Genomic DNA, 25,115 nt, shown 5'->3' with positions numbered 1-25,115 from the left:
TCATAATAATTAGCATGTATCTTTGCATTCTTTTTTTTGCATTCTTTGCATTAAGAGATACTCCTACTTTCAGGCGTAACTGGAGATGAGTACTAATCTAAATAAGGTGCATTTTCAGGGGAGCATACTTTACTTGAGTTGCACATGCACAACCCTGAACCACATCTCCATGCGTAAGTACAATTTACGAGAAACTCTAAATGCCCCGTGCTGTGTAAAACAAAGCAGAATTTTGCACCTGAGAGATGAACTTCCATTCAACTCAAAATGGGGTCCTAAGAAAGTAGTTTTTCTAGGCGAGATTAGTGTAGGGGTGTTGTTATTTCAATTAAAATAATTTTTACACTTGCATCTGTGTTTTATTTACATTTATCCTTGGTGCACTAAAGGTCCATTTGTGGTTCCCCAAGTGCCAACATGCCCTGGCACTTAATGATAGCCAAGGCATGCTGGGACCTGTAGTGCACTAGGGATAAATTGTATTTTTGCTATTATTATTACCCCACACCCACCGATCCAGGGGTGTGGGTAGAGCCCTAGTGCTATTAGCTCGGGGCTAGTTAAACTGCAGGGCGGGGCTTATTTGTATTTATTTTTAAGTTACAGTTTTATATCATGGGAATAGATACTTAAGGAACCTGGTACAAGTGTTTCAATCTCACACTCCAAAAACATATTGGTAGGTTAATTGGCTGCTGACAAAATTAATGCTTGTTTGTGTGTTAGGAAAATTAGACTGTAAGCTCCAACTCGGCAGAGACTGATGTGAACGAGAAATATTCTCTGTACAATACTGCGGAATTGGTGGTGATATATAAATAAATGGTGATGATAATATATGTAGCATGGAATTATATATATAATTCATGCAGCCTTTTTTGCCTCTAAAAATTATAGCAGCATATGTCTGTGAATGATTTATGTATTTATTACATTTCTGTAAAACAGGGTGCTCATGTTGAAAATGTAACTAGTAATTTTTCCGTTTATCAGTTGCTGCTTTCTTCACTGAAAACACATGAATCAGACACAGAAGACACTTCAGTATTTGGAAAACAGAACAAAAAATGATGCTTATCTGTACAGTACAGGGAGATGCACACTGAATTCCATTCTTTGTGCGTTAAGTGCATACATTATTTTTTGCAAATAACCAATGAGTCATTAAACTCTTTAAACACCACCTTTTATATCATAATTTTCTTTATTGAAGCAAGTCAACAGTAGGTAAATGTTAGTTTTCCATGATGAAATCAAGCAAAGGTGTGCACAGGATTTCCATTTTTTGGAGAGTGATCAATATGAAAAATATTGGGTAAAGATATAAACAGTATGGGTTAGGCCGTATAAGAGAGAAAGGGGCAGCCACCCTCTTTATCTTACAAAATGAGAAAAAAGTATTCAATACAATCAATAAACAAAATCTCTAAATACCACCTTTTAATGCACAATTATTGCAAGAGGGTCATAGTTTTTGTTCTTCTGCATCAGCTTTAGGTTCCTTGTCCTCAAGTTCTTTTAATTCACTTTGCACTGTATTTGTGTCAGCTGTATTCAAGGAGGGGGCATTATCTTCTAACTGTACTCTATCACTTTTAGGAACTTCCAAAACCTCTGCATGTTCCTCCACTCCAACAATCAAATCGGAGTTTTCTTGGCCGACCATTGCCCCATTCTTCAATTGGTCTGTTATTTTTACACCCAGTTCCACAACATGTGCTACTTCACCGTCCTCGCTCTCTGGAGAAATATCCAGGTTCTTCTGTTTGCCACCCTTAGTAGATTCAGAATGAAGCTTAGTTTTTATCTTATGTTTACCAAAAAACAACACAAAAAGACATTTGGCCAATCTATAATAGCATTTTCACTTGTTGTTTTTCAGATATATAGAATGTACAGTTCTCATTCACATACATACTCTTCATGTAGGATACAAATACTTGAAAGATTTATTTTTAAACTGACATTAAGTCTTATTTACCAGCAATGTTTGTGCGTTCAGAAATCTGGCATGTATATGACAACTTGTGACATTGTTTTTATGGCTAAATTGAAAATGCTAAATGGTCACTAAAATAGTGTGGTTCACTAAGCTGCACACAAAATACAAAACAGCTTCAGAAGGACTGAGATTTGGATTTCCTATGGGAAAGCTGTGGGTCACAGAGAGTAAGACAAACAGTTGTTGTTTCATAAAACTATGTAAATACTGGCTGCCTAGTTAGCCGCGTGTGGTTCATAACATTTAAAAAAAAAAACAGAGGAAGCCCTTTAATTATTAAAGTAAAGAATAACTCAAACTAAAACTCTCAAACACTCCACTTACTCAGCCTATTTAAAACAAAAGCAGTAGTGTCTTTCAAAATATATGCTGTTTGTTGAATACTTACAGCAGCTATTGGACTTTCATCTGTCTCTTCCACAGTAGGTAGTTGTGGTGCACCAAACTTTTCTGTAAGTTCTCCAATAGTTTTTTGTGGAAACTCCTCTGACATTTTCTTCTGAAAACAAAAACAATTAAATGGTTAAATACAGCAAGTACAAATAAAGTGTTCCTTAGTCTCAAGGCTTAAGCAAGTATAACAATGTTACTATCTGCTGTTAGGTCTTGACATATTTTTTACCAATAACGTTTTTTGCTGATGCAAACATAAAATAAAAATGGTGATTAGTAATCAACAGTACAAAAATAATACAGTAAAAATGCCAAAGTTGCATAAAAATAAAAATAATCATTATACATGCGTAAAGAAAACAAGAAAGTTAACAATCAATATATATTCACATAGAGTATAAAATATATATATATATATATATAAAATGAGTGAAGAGTTAAATAAGGTAAAACAGGCCCCAGGTGCGGCAATACAGGAAATGTAAGGTATTTAGGGATTATATCTCCCACAGAGTAGACACTATCCATGTTACACAACGTTCTTGAAACAGAGTATCTCCTGACATAGCTGAAATCTGTTCAAGAGTCTTAATTTCTATATACTTCATTGGTTTATTCAGTGTGATTTATATTGATTTAATTGGGCAATTTGCCAAGAAAAACAAATGGAGAGTCTTCCACTAAAGGACTACATTCGTACCTGTTGGTGTGTTTAAAACAAAAACAAACTTTGGATTTAACTGAACATGGCAAAGAATCAATGAAAGTTTCCCACATCTGGAAAAAGCTCCTAACTTGCTTTTCTCGAAGCATGGAAAATTGAAACCAATCCATCCTGAAGACGAAAAATTATTTGGTCCTAAAAATGTATAGCATTATTGAGGTTCCACATCTGTAAGATGCTTTTCCTGGCTACAGCTGAAATAATGAACAATAGTTGTTTACTGTCCTTGGTCATCTTAATTAATGCAAGGGTTATGCCCCAACATTGTCCACTGTGTTGGAAGGGAGACATATTTTAAAGAAGTGGTGGAAGAAGCTTTACTAGGGCATCTGCTAGAATTGGAAAGACCAATGATGAATCAACAATGCGGAGACAGGTTACCCCAATGGAAAATGTTGTAAAACATTTCCATTTACATGCTGGAATAAAAGGTGGTAAGCGAATATGACACTTTGTGTAAAGTCCAGCTCGCATTGTGAGCTGGACTTTACACAAAGTGTTGCTGTATTTTTCCTTTTCATCTTTTCATTGTGAGCTGGAGTTTACACTAAGGGCTAGATTTACTAAGCTGCGGGTTTGAAAAAGTGGGGATGTTGCCTATAGCAACCAATCAGATTCTAGCTGTCATTTTGTAGAAAGCACTAAATAAATGAAAGCTAGAATCTGATTGGTTGCTATAGGCAACATCCCCACTTTTTCAAACCCGCAGCTTAGTAAATCTAGCCCTAAGTGTTGTTGTGTTTCTCCTCTGAAGAAATTACTGTGTAGGTAATGAAACGTGTCAGGAAAAAGATCTACACACTGTTCACCCTATTTAAGCACTTTGGATCACTCATCACAAAAGGTGCACCTTATATTGAAAGAGTCTCTACATATCATTTTCTTAGTTCAATTCTCATTAGTGATCTTGGAGATTACAAAATCAAAACGAGTTCTTAAGTTTTATCATTTTTAAAAGCTATTGGAACAGCGTTGTTACAACTTACACTTCTATTTGTTTTTATCATCTTCAGCTCACATTCAGTCATTTTTTATATATGTTATATTTATATATATAAGATACTTTTTCATCTATTTAGATGTGATACTGTTAATATATAAATAAATTCTATCTAATATACCTTTTTAGCATCGCTTTTGGCAGGGTAATATTTTGACCAGTTGCAGCGCTGTAATAATTTGTTTCTTTATTTATAGTTTGCCTTTATTTAGTGGGGCCTTACACACCCCATATTACAGCTGCGCTACTGATCAAATTTAATAATTGATATTTTAACCCTTTATTTTTATATTTTTATACATTCATTTTATCATTCAATTAGAACTAAGGTGCACCAATTAGATCTTTTTCTTCGCTGTGTATTTTATCATATTCTTCCCATTGTAGGTGCTTTCGGCAGTGGACAGGGGTCAGCATGGGCACTATGACAGGTCTGCAGCCACGCATCCGAATACGCAGCAAGCTGTGATGCACTGTGTGTTCTGACACCTTTCTATCATAATCAGCATTAACTTTTTCAGCAATTTGTACTACAATAGCACTTCTGTGGGATTGGACCAGACGGGCTAGCCTTCGCTCCCTACACGCATCAATGAGCCTTGGGTGCCCATGACTCTGTCGCCAGTTCACATGTTGTCTTTCCTTGGACCACTTTTTGGTAGGTACTAACCAATGCATACTGGGAACACACCACATGACCTTCCAGTTTGGAGATGCTCTGACCCAGTCGTCTAGCTATTACAATTTGGTCAGAGCCGCTCAGATTACACTTGCACATTTTTCCTGCTTCCAACACATCAACTTCAAGAATTGACTGTTAAATTGCTGCTTACTAAATCCCAGTCCTTACCATTGCATTGGGATTATCAATGTTATTCACTTATCAGTGGTTTTAATGGTGTGTGTGTGTGTGTGTTTATATATTATTGGGGTAGCTTGTGTTTCAAGTTCAGTGTTCCTTTACATAATTTATGCCAGAAACAGCTCTCTAACTGTCTGTCATCAGTAGAGAACCATACCTGCTGTCTATTAATTCCCACCTCTTGCCATTGTAATAGGATAATCAATGTTATTCACTTACCAAATTGTAACTTATCTGAGGACATCTTATAGACAAACTTATAGCAGCATGTAAATAATGTAGTGGTGTAAAATGTGTAACACATCAACCTTATCAGCTCTCACCCTTTGTTGTTCTTCAATTCTTTTCTGGATTAACATTTCTTCTTCTTTTAATTTTTCAATTGTCTCAAGCGCCTGCCGAGCTTCTTCCTTTTCTATCTCCAGCTCTTCCCTTTCTAGACGCCTCTTAAATAAAAAAATAAAAAAAATCGATAAGATTAAAAGCAGCAAGAATAGTCTAAAATTGTTGAAAGTAGGGATGTGCACTGGCGACTTTTGGCGTCTTGTGTTTTGTGTTTTGGATTCGGATTTTCTTGAGGTTTTGGGTTCGGATTTGTTTCGCAAAACACTTGCCGAAAGGTTTTGGATTCGGATTTTTTTTGAAAAAAGCATAAAAAGTTCAAAAATCAAGTTTTTGGGCTTATTTTCACTCCTACGCTATTATTAACCTCAATGACATTCAATAACAATCATTTCCACTAATTTACAGTGTATTCTGAACACCTCACAATATTGTTATTAGTCCAAAACGTTGCAACGAGGTATCTTTCTGGACTGCGTAGTGGAGTGGTCCCCACAATATAATAAGAAAACCATCAACTGGTCTTAATTACACCAAAAATTGTACCTGGACTGCGTAGAGGAGTGGTCACCACAATATAATAAGAAAATCATCAACTGGTCTTAATTACACCAAAAATTGTATCTGGACTGCGTAGAGGAGTGGTCACCACAATATAATTTAAAAACCCTCAAATGGTCTGAATCCCACCAAAAAATGTACCTGGACTGCATAGAGGTGTGGTCACCACAATATAATAAGAAAACCATCAACTGGTCTTCTTAATTACACCAAAAATTGTACCTGGACTGCGTAGAGGAGTGTTCACCACAATATAATTAGAAAACCATCAACTGGTCTGAATCGCACCAAAAAATGTACCTGGACTGCGTAGAGGAGTGGTCACCACAATATAATTTAAAGACCCTCAACTGGTCTGAATCGCACCCAAAAATTTATCTGGACTGCGTAGAGGAGTGGTCCCTACAATATAATTAAAAAACCCTCCACGGGTCTGAATTCCAAAAAAAAAGTTTCTTGACTGCGTAGTGGGGTGGCTCCGATACACATTTTTTTACCGGGGCCACAATATAATTAAAAAACCCTCCACGGGTCTGAATTCCACCAAAAAAGTTTATGGACTGCATAGTGTAGTGTTCCCCACAATATTATTTAAAAATTTTGCAGCAACAGTCAATGTTGTTTAATATCTGATACACCTCTATCTGGACTGCATAGTGAAGTGCTGTACTTCATTGAGGAATTGATAATTCATTTTTATGAACATCATTTTTTCAACGTTCTGAGGAAGCAACCTCCTTCGCCGCTCACTGACCAGGTTCCCCGCTGCACTAAAAACTCTTTCCGAGTACACACTGGAGGGGGGACAACTCAGGTAAAATAGAGCCAGTTTGTACAGGGGCTTCCAAACTGCCTTTTTTTCCTGCCAGTAACAATATGGACTGTCTGACATGTCTATTTGGATGGTGTCAGCAAAATAATCCTCCACCATTTTTTCAATTGTGACAGCATCCAATGCAGCGACAGTAGACATGTCTGCAATGGTTGGCAGGTCCTTCAGTCCGTACCAGATGTTATCAGCATCCCCGCCAGCGGCTCTTTTAGGAAAACTGAGCTTTTTCCTCACAGCCATAGATGTGGAAGAAAATGAGGGTGGAGCTGTTGGCATGTCACGGTCCTCTTCAGAGGACAATCTCCTGACCAGCCGGTCTTTGCACTGCTGTAGACTTGTGTCCGCCAGAAACAGAGACACAACATACGCTTTAAACCGAGGATCGAGCACGGTGGCCAGAATGTATTCCTCTGACTTTAAAAGAGTGACCACCCTCGGATCCTTGCAAAGCGTACGAAGGGCTTCATCCACAAGAGCTACATGCTTGGTGTAATCGCAATGGTTTACCAGCTCCTCCCTCACTTTCTCCAGCTGCTTCTGCAACAGCCTGATCAGGGGAAAGACCTGACTCAAGCTGGCAGTGTCGGAACTGACTTCTCGTGTGGCAAGTTCAAACAGCTGGAGAACCTTGCACAACACGGAAATCAGTCTCCACTGCGCTTGACTCAGGCGCATCCCCACTCCTTTGCCTATGTCGTAGGTTGCTGTGTAGGCCTGAATGGCCTTTTGCTGCTCCTCCATCCTCTGCAGCATATAGAGGGTGGAGTTCCAGCGCGTCACAACCTCTTGTTTGAGGTGATGGCAGGGCAGGTTCATGGTATTTTGATGTGCCTCTAGTCTGCGGTAGGCACTGGCTGAATGCCGAAAGTGTCCAGCAATTTTGCGCTCCACCGCAAGCATCTCCTGCACACCCCTGTCACTCTTGAGGTAATGCTGCACCACCAAATTAATGGTGTGGGCAAAACATGGGACGTGCTGGAAATTGCCCATATTTAATGCCCGCACAATGTTACTGGCATTGTCTGACACCACAAATCCCCATGAGAGTCTAAGTGGGGTAAGCCACTGGGAGATAATTCCCCTCAGTTTCTCTAATATGTTGTCAGCGTTGTGCCTCTTATTAAAGCCTGCAATACACAATGTCGCCTGCCTTTGCACGAGCAGCCATTTTGTAGATGCTGCTACTGATGCAGCTGTTGCTGTTGCTGCGGAAGGGGATGCATCTACCCAGTGGGCTGTCACAGTCATATAGCCCTTCGTTTGCCCAGAACCACTTGTCCACATGTCCGTGGTTAAGTGGACAGTGGGTACAACCGCATTTTTTAGAGCACTGAGGACACTTGATCGTACTTCTCTGTACATTTTTGGTATCGCCTGCCTAGTGAAGTGGAATCTCGACGGGATTTGGTACCGGGGACACAATACCTCCATCAACCCTCTAAATCCCGCTCCACTGATGGCGGACACCGGGCGCACGTCTAACACCAACATTGCAGTTACAGCCGCAGTTATACGCTTTGCAATAGGGTGACTACTATCGTATATTGTGGTCATGGCAAACGACTGTTGGACGGTCAATTGTTTTGTGAAAGATTAGCGGTCTTACGACTTCCCCTCTGGGAAGATGACCGACTAACAGCAGCAACAGCAGCAGTGGCAGTAGTAGGCGTACCGCTGCAGGATTCCTCGGATGAATCCCGTATTGAAGAGGACTCAGTCTGGCTGCTGACTTGGGCTGCAGGACTGAATCTGATGGAGATCACATATGGCCATACATTGGTTGTCCGGATTTGGATAAAAATAACTCCAGACCGAAGAGGTGCATTTTTTGGTCTTCTGACCAGGCATGACGATGGGCTTTTTCATCCCATGGACATCAGCTGTTTCCCCCCCTGGTGCCTCATTTTCAATAACCACATCACCATCCTCATCAAGTTCCTCCACAGCGCCAGCTACATCATCAATAGCCTCCTCCCGAGCCACCTCTTCCCGTACAGTGATGGGAAGGTCAGGCTTGACAACCACCAACACCCTTGGACTCGCCTTGGGGATTTGTGATAATTTCTCTTTAGAAGGCAGAGTTGTTTGCTGTTTTGTTGCTGACAGCATAACTCTCTTCAATTTTTTGTAGGGGGGGGAGGAGGTCCGTGAGGAGGTCTAAGATCCGTGGGTGAAGCTGAACCACTAGTCATGAACACGGGCCAGGGCCTAAGCCGTTCCTTGCCACTCCGTGTCGTAAATGGCATATTGGCAACTTTACGTTTCTCCTCAGATGATTTTAAGTTTCTCTTTTTACTACTTTTACTTAACTTGGGCTTTTTGGATTTTACATGCCCTGTACTAGGAGATTGGGCATCGGGCTTGGAAGACGACATTGATGGCATTTCATCGTCTATGTCATGACTAGTGGCAGCAGCTTCAGCATTACTAGGAAGTGGGTCTTGATCTTTCCCTACTTTATCCTCCAAATTTTTGGTCTCCATTATATGCAGAATGTGTGAACTTGTTAATATTGCAGTACCAATGGGCCTATACTGCAGGATTGGTTTTGCAAATTTTGTTGTAATTAATTTTTTTTTTTATTTTTTTTTTTGTAGTTTTTTTTATAACTTTTTTTTAATTTTTTAAACACTTGGGAATAATGGGGAAATAACTATGCCCTTAGAAGCACAGAGCACAGGACACAGTACACAGCACAGGACCCAGCAGCACCACTGAACTCAAAATCGACAGAGCACAGCACAAAGCACCACTGAACTGATACTGCAGAACACAGCACTAAACAGCACAGCACGAGATCTACCAGGACAGAGGACCACCTAACACACCCTCCCTCTACCCTGATCAATGCCCGAGTGAAGATGGCGGCGACTAGCGGGGAATTTATAGGATCCGAGTATCGCGAGATCCGACAGCGGGATTATGACTCCGAGCCTTGGTTTCAGGTTTTCATTTAGCGCCAAAACCCGGATCTGTCTCGGATCCGACTCGGATCGGCAACGTTCGGGTGGGCTCGGATTCACGAAATCCGAGTGCGTTCATCTCTAGTTGAAAGTACAGTTTAGTCTTAGCGTTTAAGTATATTATAAACATTTCAATTTAGGAACAGTGGCAGCACAGCATATGCAGTACATGTGTCCTAATCTTACTAACATGTTTTGATTGAAACGCATCTGTTGTGCTGACACTATTCCTCGAATTAATTGATACATAAAGGTTACCTTCTAGTACTCAGACTTATTGTACCAAGCAAAAGAACAAATCCTTATCTGCAAAGAATATGGAAAAACTACTGTTGTCTACCCACAGCGTAGGCAACTATTTTATGGGTTTAGCAATAAATTCATGTGAACATAGCCTACTGATTGACATGAAATCAGATTTAGTCACTAGGTACCAGCACTGGTCCCTAGCATACACATGGATATTGGACCATTAAATAGTTGCCTCAAATGTATACAGGTGGCATGTGCTTTTTATTTTATATTCTGATTGAATCTGTCTAAATATGGGAGAGGAGAAATTGTATTGCTGATTTATAACCAAAATATAGTATTCTATAATTGGCAGGAAAATCTTTCATATGCCCAAACAGTCACATGAGCAGTTTAAAAAAGGGAAGGGGTGTGCAATGAAGGGCAAAAAATAACTGGTTTTGAGTGGCTCACAACTATATGGCATAAAATTGAGCTTCTCCTGACTGCTTCACATTTCATGCAGGAGAACATACAATCCCATATTAATTTAATTAGGTGGTTACGGTTACTTTTTCATATTCATCCAAATTGCTTCTGTATTTGTAAATCCAGTGTGCAAGATATTGAATAGGATCCATTGGTCTTTTCTCTGCTACTTCTGCTAGTCCCTGTGCCAGACACATTCCTAAATATCTCTTCAAATATTCAGAATCCATTCTGATTCAAGAAATCCACCACCTATTTCAATGACATTAAGAAACAAATTATTAAAATCCAGGGTACATATGGTAGCAAGACATCATACCAATTCACTGCAGAATGTTTTTATGTTTTAAAATATACGTGAAGAAAAAAATAAAAATAAAACAGAATATAGGTGAGTTAATATTTCTCTGTAGGGATCGAATATAATACAGGGACAAGCAAAGGATATATATAATAGTAAGGTTAGCCACATTATGTGGGTCCAATTTGTAATGTGTAGCAGTTTTTATATATTACTAAATTATCTGCTAAATAGACAAAAAATGCTATTTAGATAATAAGATTTGTTGCTTTGTCGTGTTGTTGTAATGTCGTATTGTCGCGAGGTTTCCTTCCAGTAGTCAAATAATTGTTTAAAAAAATTATGTTTTCAATATTTGTTGCTGTCGCATTGTCTCTATGTGGTCTAATAGGTCACTTTTTCGATACTAAATAACTATGTAAGATTTGGTAGCTTTACATTGAGAGCTGCATAAGATGTAAGTGTCTACACATATGATCTGGGTGTGGTGAAAAACTTTTTATGGTATGTGGCCAGTATGGTGGCCATCTTGGATGCAATTTTTTTTAAAAGGGTGTTTTTCTACACTTATGGATCAGCCTGTATATACATACACACATACATACACACTCAGTGTCCAGTTTATTAGATACAACTTTCTAGTTATTGGAAGGACCCTACCTTTCCTACAGAATTGTTTGTGGCATGAATTTAACAAGATGCTGGAAATATTCTTAGAGATTCTAGTCCGTATTGATACAATAGCCTCACACAACTGCAGATGAGTCAGCTGCACATTCATGCTGCAAATCTCCCCTTCCACCACATTCCAAAGGTGCTCAATTGGATTGAGATCTAGTGACTGTAGGTCACAACAGAAATTGAGAATCATTTGTTCAGGAAATGTTTTTTCAATCTTCAACTATACAGTTTTGGTGTGCCTGTGCCCACTGTAGCATTAGTTTCCTGTCAATAGCTGACGGAAATGGTTTTCTGCTGCTGTAGTCCATCCGCTTCAAGGTTTGATGTGCTGTGCATTCAGAAATGCTCTTCTGCATACCACTGTTGTAACGCGGGTTATACAAGCTACTGTCCATTTCTTGTCAGCTTCAACAGTCTGGCCAATCTCCTCTGACCTCTCTCATTAACAAGGTGTTTTTGCAAACAAAACTACAGCTCTCTGGATGGTTTTTGTTTTGCACACCATTCTCTGTAAACTCTAGACACTGCTGTGAATGAAAATCCCAGGAAATCAGCAATTTCTGCATTCTTTTATGCATTAAGTTACTGCCACATGATTAGCCGATTATTTTTTTCCATTCTTGAGTGTTTGGCTGATTATATATTTGCATTAGCTCAGGTAAAAACCTTTTGGTCAATGCCTTGTATGTTGGTGCACAAAAGGGTCTCTACCCAGCAAAACAAAAAAAAACAAGCCACCATTCAGAACACCACCTCACTGCGTGGCCCCTCTCTTACCAGCTGGACACCAGGATGCTTAACACTCTTATCTCTAGTGTTCTTTGAATTTCTGAGGATCCCTCCTCAGCCAATTACTGAAACTGTGTAACCTGAACGTGTATGTGGAACATAACTAAATGCCCAGACTTGGGCTGTCACTTACACTTGTTTAAAAAATAGTTAAAAATAGCTAAAAATGATTTACAAAATATTTAAAAAAACATTATTCAAATAATAAAGTATTTTTAAAAAAAAAAAAATAATTTTATTCATGTACTGCCGTAATGGCGAAACTAAGTGCTATCATAGATGGCATCAATTACATCTTTCAGAACTGTGATAAAAATGATCTTCTAAATAGTTATAAGCAGGGCCGGATTTACTGCTAGGCAACCTAGGCACCTGCCTAGGGCCTAGCAGCTCTCGGGGGCCCAGCTGGGGGGGGCAAGAGAGAGGAAAAAAAAAATATTCAGCCCATCCCCCGACTCGCGGCACATCCCCCCCCACGACTCGGGAGGGGGGGGGGGAGGGGCCGCGAGTCAGGGGAGGGGCTAGTGTGGTGGCTGGTCTCCTCCCACCCTCCTGTGTGTGGCCTGCTGTGTGTCACATGGGACGGGCACCCAGGGGCGGATCTAGGAAATTGCTATACCCGGGGCGATGTAGGGGGGGTGATTTAGGCCCCGCCCCCTTTCAAACTTCTAAGGCTGCCGGCAGTATGTGCAGGTCCCCTCGGCAGTGTGCTGTCCTGCTGCTCTGATTGTGTTTAAAACACAATCAGAGCAGCCGGGCAGCACACTGTCACTGCTGAACGGACCTGCACAGTGTGCAGCTGTCGGCAGCAAGCCCCTGCTAGGGGGGGCAATCGCCCTGATCGCCCCCCCCCCCCCCCCTGGATCCGCCACTGCGTGCACCACATGACAGGTGCCGTCCCATGTGTGAAGGGGATGAAGACTGCACAGCTCCTAGATGGAAAAAGGTAAGTTGGGGGAGGGGGAGGGTAGTATATTAATAGTGTGTGTATTATCTGTGTGTGAGGGGCCATTGTCTGTGTGTATTATGTGTGTGTGAGGGGCCACTGTGTGTGTATATTATCTGTGTGTGAGGGGCCATTGTCTGTGTGTATTATGTGTATGTGAGGGGCCACTGTGTGTGTATTATGTGTGTCTGAGGGGCCACTGTCTGTGTGTATTATGTGTGTGTGAGGGGCCACTGTCTGTGTGTATTATGTGTGTGTGAGGGGGCATTGTCTGTGTGTATTTTATGTGTGTGTGAGGGGCCATTGTCTGTGTGTATTATGTGTGTGTGAGGGGCTGTTAGTGGGAGGGAAATAGGTTTATTTTTTAAATGGTAACACCATTAATTTAATGTTTTGGTTGGAGGGAGGCCTACTTATAAAATGTGGGTGCTATATTGATTTAACACTGGGGCTGGTTGGAGTTCACTAAATTTCATGTACCCATTTTTTTTTCCAAATAGGGTCTCCAACATTCCAGGATCCAGACAAGCAGCAACTGATCTAAAGACACCAGCAGCCACAAGCCGTGAAAGTGATGAGAACAGGTAGGAGAGAGCAGCACAGTCTGCCAACTATCCTGAATCTGGTGGGATTTATATTATGAGGAGGTCTGACTTGTTTAAATGTTGCACTATGGGATTCATGCAGAAAACTGACATATTAACATGATTATTACATTCCAGCACTTTTTCATGTTTCTGTAGGTAGAGGGCTGCAGTCAGTAACTGTAGTGGCGGACGGTCTATGATGTAGTAGTGATAGGAGACTGCTGTTTTTTCATTACTGGGCTTGCTAATCCTGAAACCCCAAACCAATATCTTGCCTAGGGCCCCATGAGGTCTAAATCCGGCTCTGCTTATAAGCGTATCAACTCTAAAAGGGCTACTGTCAGTAACTGAGACATTGTATGCAAACTTATTTAGGAAGAGATATTTTGCTAAGAAAAAACTTAGATTGTATAGACAATGTATCCTCAATTATTACTATTATTATATCTGGGACATGCTAGGGCGTTCGTGACAAACTGGTGGCAGCTTGGTGGGATAGATAATATTTCTCTTTTTATCATAAGAACTTAAGTGAATTAGTGGTGTGTTATTCTAGAGAGATACAAAAGTGGAAGCTGCTCAAATCAATTTATAGGCCATAACAGGTGTTATGGCGTGGCGGGTGGCTTAAACATACATTTGCAAATGTGTGCAACAAAGACTTTTGCATTTTTATCTACAGTAGAAATGGCAGATCTGTTGCTGGCTATAGCAGTGTGCTGGGGGAAAAAATGTTGTCTGTATGTTCCTTGCAGGATAACCCCACCCTTTCAAGCACCTGTTATGGCCTATAAATTGATTTGAGCAGCTTCCACTTTTGTATTTGTCTGAGAGGCATGTTGGTGTCAGTAGCTGAGAGGGGGTACTGGCACTGAATTGCTGTTTGGAGGCATCTGGGGTACCTCTTTGGTAAATTGGCTCTCAATTTAAAAACACATATGTATGGCCCAAATATATGGGACTCTCATTGTTTAGAGTAGGACCATCCTATTAGCAAAAGCGCCTTGGCGTGGCGGATGGCTTAAACATACATTTGCAAATGTGTGCAACAAAGACTTTTGCATTTTTATCTACAGTAGAAATGGCAGATCTGTTGCTGGCTATAGCAGTGTGCTGGGGGAAAAAAATGTGTGTATGTTCCTTGCAGGATAACCCCACCCTTTCAAGCACCTGTTATGGCCTATAAATTGACTTGAGCAGCTTCCACTTTTGTATTTGTCTGAGAGGCATGTTGGTGTCAGTAGCTGAGAGGGGGTACTGGCACTGAATTGCTGTTTGGAGGCTTCTGGGGTACCTCTTTGGTAAGTTGGCTCTCAATTTAAAAACACATATGTATGGCCCAAATATATGGGACTCTCATTGTTTATTCTAGAGAGAGTCAGCATTCTAATGGACCGGAGATTACGCTCAAGGCTTACAAAATGTTAAAAGACATACTGCACATATAGTTTCTGCCCTCCCCCCCTTTTTCTTGTCTATTTTCTATTTGGTGGAAGTGTGAGGTCCAGGATGGCCACTGACTATAAACATTTGAAAAAGGCTGATATTTTGACCTTGTGTGTCGACAGAGAAATTGTCGACCACGGCAAGAACAAATGATTCAAGCGCTTGTGGATGCTGATCAGAAGCTAAGTGACGCCGGAGGCCAGGGAGAAAGCCTCTCTGCTTCAGGAGAGCAGTTAACATTGGACATTACAGCAAATACCTCTGCTCAATCAAGTGAGGAGTCTATTCTAGACAGTTACCTTCATACTGCTCTCAAACAGCTGAAGGATGCCGACCCTGCAACCTCATTGCGCTGCTGAAAACTGGGAGGCTGCTGAGCGCTGTGCAGACAGGAAGGCTTCCGCTGCAGCGCATCAAGCCGAGCGCAAACACCAGCTGGAACTGGCCAGGCTCAACAGCCAGTCAGCGGACCGAGGTCCGGGTAGGAAAAAACTCAGGCACGAACAATTGGAAAAGGATGGCGACCTTGATACGTTCCTGATAGGATTTGAAAGGACTTGCCGACAGTTTAAACTGGACCCCAGTGAGTGGGCCATCTATTTAACCTCTGGACTGAGAAGTAAAGCTTTGGAAGCGTTTGCAGACCTTCCCCGGGAACTGGACGGCGTTTATGTCGCAATTGAGAAAGCCTTGTTACTTTGTTTTAACATCACTCCTGAGGCTTTAAGGCGGAAGTTCCGAGACTCAAAGCGCAGTTCCTCTGATCATTATGCCGGACTGTTAGCGCAGTTATCATCCATGATGCATCAATGGATTGAGGGATTGCAGGTACTGGACTGTAATAAACTAAAGGATCTTATTCTCCAGGAGCAGTTCCTCGCACTGTGCCCAGCTGAGGTGAGGGAATGGGTTGTGGCTCATGACCCTAAGACAGCACAAGTGGCCGCTAGCCTGGCTGACAAGTACACAGTTACCAGGGCTCCTGTAACGAAGAAGAGTTGGGGAATGCCAGGGCAAACTAAGTGGAAAGAGAGGCAACCTGGAGGATCACCCAAGTTTCCCGTCAACCAAACCAGCTGTTGCTGCACCTTTTTTTGGGGGGGGGAGGGGGCAACTGGCCACAGGTGTTTTACATGTGATGAAGTGGGGCACATCACTGTGAGTTACCACAAAAAGAAGAAAACAACTCCCCCAGAGGACCCCAAGAACGCCCCGGAGACAATCTGCAAGCAGATAAGGTAGGACACCAAGTTGGTTGTTAGACTCTGGCGCAGAACTGACTCCTGTACATCCAGCTCTAGTGGGCCCTGAGAACATTATTCCCATGAAGACTATTGCTGTGTGAGGAGTGGGGGGCCTACATTCTGCAGCACCCCTAGCCAGAATGTATCAAGATTTGGGATTTGGCAGAGGAATACGAGACGTTGGGGTACTAGATAATATTGTTGGGGACTGATTTGGTAAGTGATAATATAATATATATATAATTGAGAGTGATGCACTGATGCAAACTAACCTTAATCTTTCCCAGGCGAACTCTGCTGACCAGCATAAAATAAGTGCAAGACCATGTAATGAAATTTCATGTGCTGCTGAGAATACTCATGCAGATTTGCAGAGGGAGGGCTTATGTGTCAATGTGTTTGATGAAAATGCTCTTTCTGGAGAGACTAACCCTTTAAATCCCCTAGGTTGTCAATCTGATCAGGGCAAAGTGTGTGAGATTGTGCCTAAATGTGATACCATGTCTGCTAATGTTTTAGGTAAGCAGGTCAATTTACATGTACCCAATTCCGAAGGTGTCCCAAAGTGTGAAAATGTATTAAATGTATTAGCAGTAGAGATCCAGAGAGCAGTACAGAGGAGCTGTGCATTAACCCCGGAAAGTGTGGAGGGAAGGTCACTAAAAACTAATTCCCCTCCACCCCCCTTTCTCACTGTAGGAGCTGCAGATTCAGGCAGTGATTTGAATGAGCCACCCCATGCTGTGTTCCTCACTGACAAGCTTTGAAGTGATACCTTGAAATCGGAACAAAACACTGATCACAGCTTATCAACAGTAAGAGGGAGGGTAAGTCAAGACTATTTGGGAAGTAAAGAAGATATAATTTTTTAAAAATTGTCACAAGTATGCATCCAGATGAAATTGCTGACAGGCAGCTAGTTCTATCTCAAACCTATAGGGAAGGGTTGCTGAAAGTAGCCCATGAGATACCCCTAGCACGACATTTGGGTGTTGCCAGAACTAAAGCTCATTTGGTACATCATTTTTACTGGCCTGGCATGCTGACTGACGTAGCCAAGTACTGTAGCTCGTGCCATGTGCGCCAGGTCGATGGGAAGTCTGGTGATGTGGGGAGGGACCCTCTCATTCCCCTGCCCGTCACATCAAAACCCTTTGAGCGGGTTGCTATGGATATTGTGGGTCCCCTAGCTATTCCCAGTAGCTCAGGGAAAGAGTACATTCTGACTGTAGTGGATTATGTTACTAGGTACCCAGTAGCAGTAGCTCTTTCCTCCATTCGCTCAGTCAAGGTAGCAGATTCCCTTATAACTATTTTCTCCAGGGTGTAGTTCCCAAAAGAAATATTAACTGATCAAGGTACCCAGTTCATGTCTAACCTCATGCAGAGTCTGTGTAAAAAGATGCAGTTGAATCATTTAATTACTTTGCCGTATCAGGTCAACGGGTTGTGCGAACACATTAATGGCACCCTAAAACAAATGCTTAGGACTTTTGTGGAGAAGCAGGGAAGAGACTGGGAGAGGTTCCTTCCCCACCTCCTCTTTGCATACCGCGAGGTATCGCAGAAGTTCACTGGCTTCTCACCCTTTGAACTCCTGTACAGGCGCCGGGAGCACGGCCCGTTAGATTTGATTAGGGAAGAGTGGGAAGGGAAATTGATCACCTCAGAAACGTCACTGGTAAACTATGTAGTGCAGTTCATGGAAAAATTGCAGTCCTTAATGCGGATGGCAACGAGCAACTTGAAAGCTGCGCAGGCAAAACAGAAGCTGTGGTATGACCGCAATGCGGGAGAACGCATATCTGAGGTGGGGCAAAAGGTTCTGATCCCTATGCGGCAGAACAAGTTGCAGGCTGCCTGGGAGGGCCCCTACACCATAGTACAGCGCATTAATGATGTCAATTATGTAGTGGCAAAAGATGAGGGCCAAAATAGGCAGTAGGTATATCACATTAACATGCTCAAAGCTTATCATGACAGGGAAGCTTGTGTATTAGCTGTGTGTAGCTTGCCTGAAAGTGATCAGGAGTCTGACCCCTTGGTGGATTTAGAAGATGTTGCTAGAGAGGGTGGGGAAGGGGGTCTGTCCCTAACAGCTGCTCACTGCAGTGTGGAGCTGTCTGACGATCAATTAGAACAGCTCGCGGACACACTAAGGCCTTATCAGTCTCATTTCACAGGGAAACCTGGGAAAAACACACTTGGTCACACATCATGTAAACACAGGCAACCAGACCCCCTTCAGACAGCCAGTGTTAGAAGCAATGAAAATGGAAATAGACAAGATGTTGCAGCTAGGGGTAATTCAAAAGTCTCACAGTTCTTGGGCTGCCCCAGAGTACTGGTCCCAAAGTAATGTGGGGGCACCCTGTTAAGTGTAGACTATAGGAGGTTGAATGATGCCACAGTGTTTCATGCTTATCCTATGCCTAGGATAAATGAATTACTAGATCAGCTTGCTAAGGCACACTACATCACTATCATGGATCTCAGTAGAGGGTACTGGCAGATCCCATTGTCACTCGAGGCACGTGATCGCTCTGCATTTATCACCCCATTTGGGCTGTTTGAGTTTTTGGTCATGCCCTTTGGAATGAAAAATGCCCCTGCGTCCTTCCAGCGCCTCGTCAATGACCTGCTAGAGGGCCAGGAGGGACATGCAGTTGCCTACCTGGATGACATTGCGGTGTTCAGCCAGACCTGGGAGGAGCACCTGATCCATTAGAATAGTGTGTTAGGCCGAATTACTGAGGCAGGTCTGACTATCAAACCAGAGAAGAACCAGCTTGGCATGTGTGAAGTGCAATACTTGGGGCACCGTATAGGGGGAGGTACCCCCTGCCCAGAGCCAGGCAAGGTAGAGGCTATCACGGTGTGGCCGACTCCTACCATGAAAAAGCAGGTCATGTCTTTCTTAGGTACAACTGGGTATTATCGAAAATTTGTGCCACATTATAGCACCCTAGTCAAACCTCTGACTGACTTAACAAAAAAAAAAATTACCACAGGTGGTTAATTGGACAGAGGATTGTGAAAATGGATTTACAGCTTTGAAATCTACTTTGGCCCAGTTCCCAGATTTCAAACGGAGGTTTATAGTAGAGACCGACCTGTCTAACTATGAACTAGGAGCTGTCCTTAGACAGGTAACAGTGCAGGGGGAGGAGCACCCTATCATTTTCCTAAGTAGAAAACTCCTCCCCCGGGTGGCGTATGCTACCACTGAACAAGAGTGCTTAGCCATTGTATAGGCACTTCAAAAGCTACAGCCTACCTGTATGGATCTATTTCACCATTATTACAGACCATAATCCTCTAAGCTGACCGAATAGAATTTCTGGGAATAATGGAAAGCTGTTAAGATGGAGTTTAATTTTGCAGCAATATAACCATTCAGCACCGTAAGTGTGCAGAATATGAAAACGCAGATGGCCTGTCGCGCTAAGGGGCAGAAATGGTCAATGGGCAGAAGAGACAGTGACAGGTCACAGTTCTCCGTGCCCTAGGTTAGGGAGAGGTGTGACGAAATGTAGTATATCTAATGACTGATTGTTATTTTCTATTAAATTTATGTATAACACTGTGAATATTTTATGTAACCTTTCAAAGTGTATTTTGTTAACTGACCTGAGTCTGACCTAGGCAAGTGTCAATGGTCTTGTGAAAGTAGCCAAGCCCAGATAAATCTCTGAGTAGTTTGTGTATGCAGAGGAGTTAGACTTAGCCAAGCTGAACAAGCAGATTTGAGACTTCAAGGTCCTGTGCACATTTCTGATCTCAGCTCACTTCGAAAGCCCTGTAACATTTGGGAGATTAATCTGTCTTTATTGACAGCTAAATTCTTAAGGTGGGGGGTGAAGCTGCAAACAAGAAATGGTTTAAAATCTTTTGCCTTAGACATCAGATTGTGCATTTCATGAGGGGTCTATCAAGACTGAAATGTCCCATTCTTTTTAATTGTGTTCCCTCACACACAGCCAGTCTACCTCGTAAGTAGTACTCTGATTTTATTTCCTATTTTATTTTCTGAAACTCTTCTGTGCAACATATTGTATGTCTTTGTTATTAATTTTTGTAAATAAGCCTTGGAAATTTTTCAGATTGAATAAATTAAATCTAGTGTATTCTCTGTGATTCTTTGTGAACTTACGAAGCCCAGGGAGGCTCATGCTACATGTGTATGTGATTTAAGTATGAAACTTTAATAAGTGGTTTTGGTGAACGTGAGGACACCATAATAAATCCTTTGTGGTGGCAGATAAAGTGTATTCATTGCTAAGTAACTAAGGTGACGGCAGTCACGGCCAGCTGTTCAGATTGCTGTATCTGTGACAGGCTGGGCGTTCGTGACACTCTGGAAGGGCTATTAGAAGGCGACATGCCGCTTACTCCACTGAGCAAATAAGAAAGTGGTTAAATAGACGGTAGTGCTTGTGCTCTCCCAGCTCAAGCTGATCACTGTTTCTTCTGGAAGGTGGGTGATTTACCAACATTGTTACAACTGATGACGACACGCCGGTTCTACTATGGATTGAATAATTGAACAGTAATACGGCTAACAGAGTTTGTAATCACTCTCATAATTCAAGGTGCCTTAATTCAGGAGGGTGGAAGATCTACTTATATTGGTAATATAAGCCTTTTTATCTCTACTTGGAAACCGGAACGGAGACTTTTAATATATATTAATGTGGGAGGTGTAGGACTTTTAATGATTATTGGGCTATTAACATCAATGTCAAAGTCTCTGATTTAGAGATATTAATTATTATTGTTATTTGAATGTGGATACAATTATTTGGAGATTTTACTCTTACAATCTGATGTGGTAGATGGACTAAGGAAACTACATTTTTTTTACTAGTACATGGATTAAAGTGATGGTTATTAATTACCATTTAAAATAGCGGTACCACTGAAGGAGCAAGTAATTTTTGAAGATTTGTAGATTTTATGAAGTGTTTTGTATGAATTTGCTTATTCTTGTTTAATTGTTGAGAAATACATTTTGTTTTTATTTGAAGAACCAATCCTTTATTTAATACAACATTAAAATATTTAAACAGATCAATTTACCATATTATTGATCCATGTATAGTGACTTTCCACAGCAGTGTCCTTTTGTTTTTGTATTTTAATGCATACCTTATAATAGACAGCGGTGGAGGTGCCCAGAATCCACCCTCTAGGTCAGAGACACCCTGATTATAAAATTAAGAACATTTGCAGTACAACCATTTCTAGAATTGTAAATTGCTATTTCGAAAATTATGAATTGACTTTTACTGTCCCCTATTTGCGGTGCAGTGCCATTTGCAGGCAGAACGTGAATAAATAATGTTTGGTTGGTTATATGTACTGTATATATTGCATGCGCATACATAACATGGATTTCTTGGCGAAGGACAAAGGTGGAATCTCCCGTCAAAATCATATGTTTATTCCTACTTATAATAAATATATATTTTCACTTTTATTTACTTACCCTTTAGCGCTACCCGGCTTTCCTGCTCTCACAAACAACGAAAACGAGTCTTTGGTCTCCTAGCAACGGTAAGGCGAAGCGTATTGACACTTTAGTGTTATGCGCATCAACAAAAGAAGCCACATGCAGCCATTTTTTAGTTGGTCTTGCCATTTTGTGTTGCAGTCCGCATAGTATATAGAAATGATGGCTGTGTAATACGGTAGGCAACGTTTTAGCAAATAAACTATAAAAGGTTACTCGCTAAACCTACAAATGCAGCAATACATGCATCATTTTAAAATGTTAATTACCAATATGCTGCTAGTTACCACCGCCACAAAGTTAAAATACACGAAGTCGTGTGGTGACGTTTTGTTCTAAATGTACGACAGTGAGCATAAATAAGTTAAAAGTCGTCGGTGTTTCCAAAGTGATCAGTGTCTACGCCCATGTTTTCGGAGCCCGGGTCTAAGAAGCAAATGATCTGTATTCTTACCTATGTTGCGTAGAAATCTGTGTATTGCTGCCCTCTTGTGCAATACTTAAGTAACACACTTTTGAAATTGGGATAAATGAGTACGTACAAGTTGAAGTAAAATCCAGATCTTTTTAATATATTTGTAGTATGTGAATGCTTACTCATCCAATTTTTTAACAAAGAAATTTGGCTTGTAGCTAAAATTCCTTCAAAGACAGCTATATACAGAAATTAAGGGTTGTTAGAACAAAACACTGTATAAACACCACCCAGGCGGGGGTGTGGACTTACTCCTTTCCTCCGCCTTTTACTTTTTGAGTCATCCCTTCTGAACCCTCCCTCTCCTTCTCCATTTTTGAAGCCCACTCTCTTCTACCCCATTCACCTCCTCGTCACTGTCATCTACCACCCCCCAGGTCCCACCTCCCTCTTCATCGACAACTTTGCCGCCTGGCTTCCTCACCACCTCTCCTGTGACCTGCCCTCCATCATCGGCGACTTTAACTTCCCTATCGACAACCACACCAACCCTGCGTCCATTAAACTGCTCACCCTTTCTTCCTCTTTTAGCCTTACTCAATGGATCTCTTCCTCTACCCACTGCCTTGGTCACTCCCTCGACCTTGTCTTCTACCTATGTAGTCTCTCTGACTTCTCCATTTCTCCCTTTCCTCTATCCGACCACCATCTTCTCTCTTTTTCTCTCTCCTCCTCTCCCGCTCCACTCCTCATGCCCAATCCTACTTTGTCCAGGCACAACCTTGATGCTCTTAATCCGGCTACTCTGCCCTCTACTCTCGATACTCTCCTTTCTCCCCTTTCCTCCCAGGCCTACCCCAACCTGGCGGTCTCCCTCCACATTCTACACTCTACTACACCCTCACCACCGCTCTTGATGCGGTCGCCCCTGCCCACTCTGTCAACCCCCACTGCTCCAAACCCCAACCCTGGCACTCCAAATTTACCCAATTCCTCCAAAAATGCTCCCGTACGGCTGAACGTCACTGGAGAAAGTCCCGCTCCCTGGCTAATTTTCTCCATTTTAAGTTAATTCTCTCTTCCTACAGCTCCGCCCTCTCTCTCGCCAAGCAATCTTTCTTTATATTCCATATCTCCTCCCAGTCCTCTAACCCCCGCCGCCTCTTTACCACCTTCAAAACTCTCCTGCCCCCCCTTCCCCTCTCCACTCCTCCCTGACTGCCACTGACTTTGCCTCCTTCTCCTCTAAAATCAAGGCCATCCGACTCAAAATCTCCTCCTCGCCCCCCCCCCCAATCTACCTTCCTCTCCTCCTAGTCACCAACCCCTTTTCTCCTTCCGCCCCACTACGGGTGAAGAAGTCCACTCTCTCATTTCATCATCCCCCCGTCTACCTGTCCTCCGGACCTAATCCCTTCCCGCCTCCTTCGCTCCCTTTACCCCACCACCTGCTCCCACCTCGCTCACCTCTTTAATCTGTCCCTCTCCGCCGGCATCTACCCCTCCTTCTTTAGACATGCTCTTGTATCGCCCATTCTAAAGAAGCCTAATCTTGACCCCACTTCTCTCTCCAACTATCGCCCCATTTCTCTTCTCCCCTTTGCCTCCAAAATACTTGAGAGGTTCGTCTGCAACCGCCTCTCCACCTTGATCCTCTCCAGTCTGGCTTCCGCCCCCTTCACTCCACTGAAACTGCCCTGGCTAAAGTTACCAACAATCTCTTCTCTGATAAAGCTAGGGGCCACTTCTCCCTTTTCATTCTCTTGGATCTCTCAGCGGCCTTTGACCCAATTGACCATCCGCTCCTGCTCCACACCCTTCAGTCCTTTGGCCTCTCCCACTCCGTCCTGTCCTGGTTCACCTCTTACCTTGCTGACTGTTCCTTCTCTGTCACCATCTCTGGGTCTCTCTTCCCCCCTTCCACCCTTCCATTTGAAGGGTGGAAGGGTGGGAAGGGCTCTGTTCTCGGACCCTTACTCTTCTCTCTTTACACCTCTTCCCTGGGTGAACTCATCAGCTCCTTTGGCCTCAAGGACCACCTTTATGCTGACGACACCCAACTCTACCTATCATCTCCTGATCTCTCTCCCTCCCTCCTCTCTAGGGTTTCCGCCTGCCTCTCTGCCATCTCCTCCTGGATGTCCTCTAGATTTTTCAAACTTAATCTTGCTAAAACCAAACTCATTGTCTTTCCTCCCACTCAATCCCCCTCCCCTTCCAACCTTTCTATCACTGTCCACAACTCCTCTATTTCCCCTGTTCCCCAACTTCGCTGCCTCCGTGTCATCCTTGACTCCTCTCTCTCCTTTGCACCTCACATTCCCTCTCTTGCCAAATCCTGCCGCTTTCAGCTGCGCAACATCGCACGCATTCGGCCCTTCCTCTCCCAAGATGCCACTAAAGCTCTTATCCACTCTCTTATTATCTTCCGCTTGGACTACTGCAACCTTCTCCTTACTGGCGCCCCCCACTCTCATCTTGCTCCCCATCGCTCAACGCAGCCGCTTGGCTCATCTTCCTTTCTCGCCACTCCTCTTCTGTCTCCTCCCTCTACGAAGCCCTTCACTGGCTCCCCTTCCCCTACGGAATCCTGTTGAAGGTCCTCACACTTACATTCAAGGCCCTCTCTAACTCCACTGCTCCCTACATCTCCAACCTCATCTCTATTGACACTCCATCCCGCCCTCTGCGATCGGCCAATGACCATCGCCTCTCTTCCCCCCTGGTTACTTCCTCCCATGCTTGTATCCAAGACTTCTCCCGCGCTGCCCCCCTCCACTGGAACTAGCTCCCCC

General features: G+C 42.6%; 1 protein-coding gene across 1 annotated transcript; it reads right to left on the bottom strand.

Moving 5' to 3' along the window:
* Positions 1-1,200: 1,200 nt before the first annotated feature.
* LOC142160350 (DPY30 domain-containing protein 1-like) lies at positions 1,201-22,323 on the bottom strand. Its single transcript, XM_075215267.1, has 5 exons — positions 21,882-22,323; positions 10,483-10,651; positions 5,305-5,427; positions 2,391-2,501; positions 1,201-1,774 (listed from the first exon to the last, which is right to left on the bottom strand). Exons 2-5 carry the CDS (start codon positions 10,627-10,629, stop codon positions 1,466-1,468), a joined length of 690 nt encoding a protein of 229 aa, XP_075071368.1. The 5' UTR covers positions 10,630-10,651; positions 21,882-22,323; the 3' UTR covers positions 1,201-1,465.
* Between the last annotated feature and the right edge of the window lie 2,792 nt (positions 22,324-25,115).

Source organism: Mixophyes fleayi, chromosome 6 (genome assembly GCF_038048845.1).
Source record: "Mixophyes fleayi isolate aMixFle1 chromosome 6, aMixFle1.hap1, whole genome shotgun sequence".
Lineage (NCBI taxonomy): Eukaryota > Metazoa > Chordata > Amphibia > Anura > Limnodynastidae > Mixophyes > Mixophyes fleayi.
This window is presented reverse-complemented; position numbering and strand designations above follow the sequence as displayed.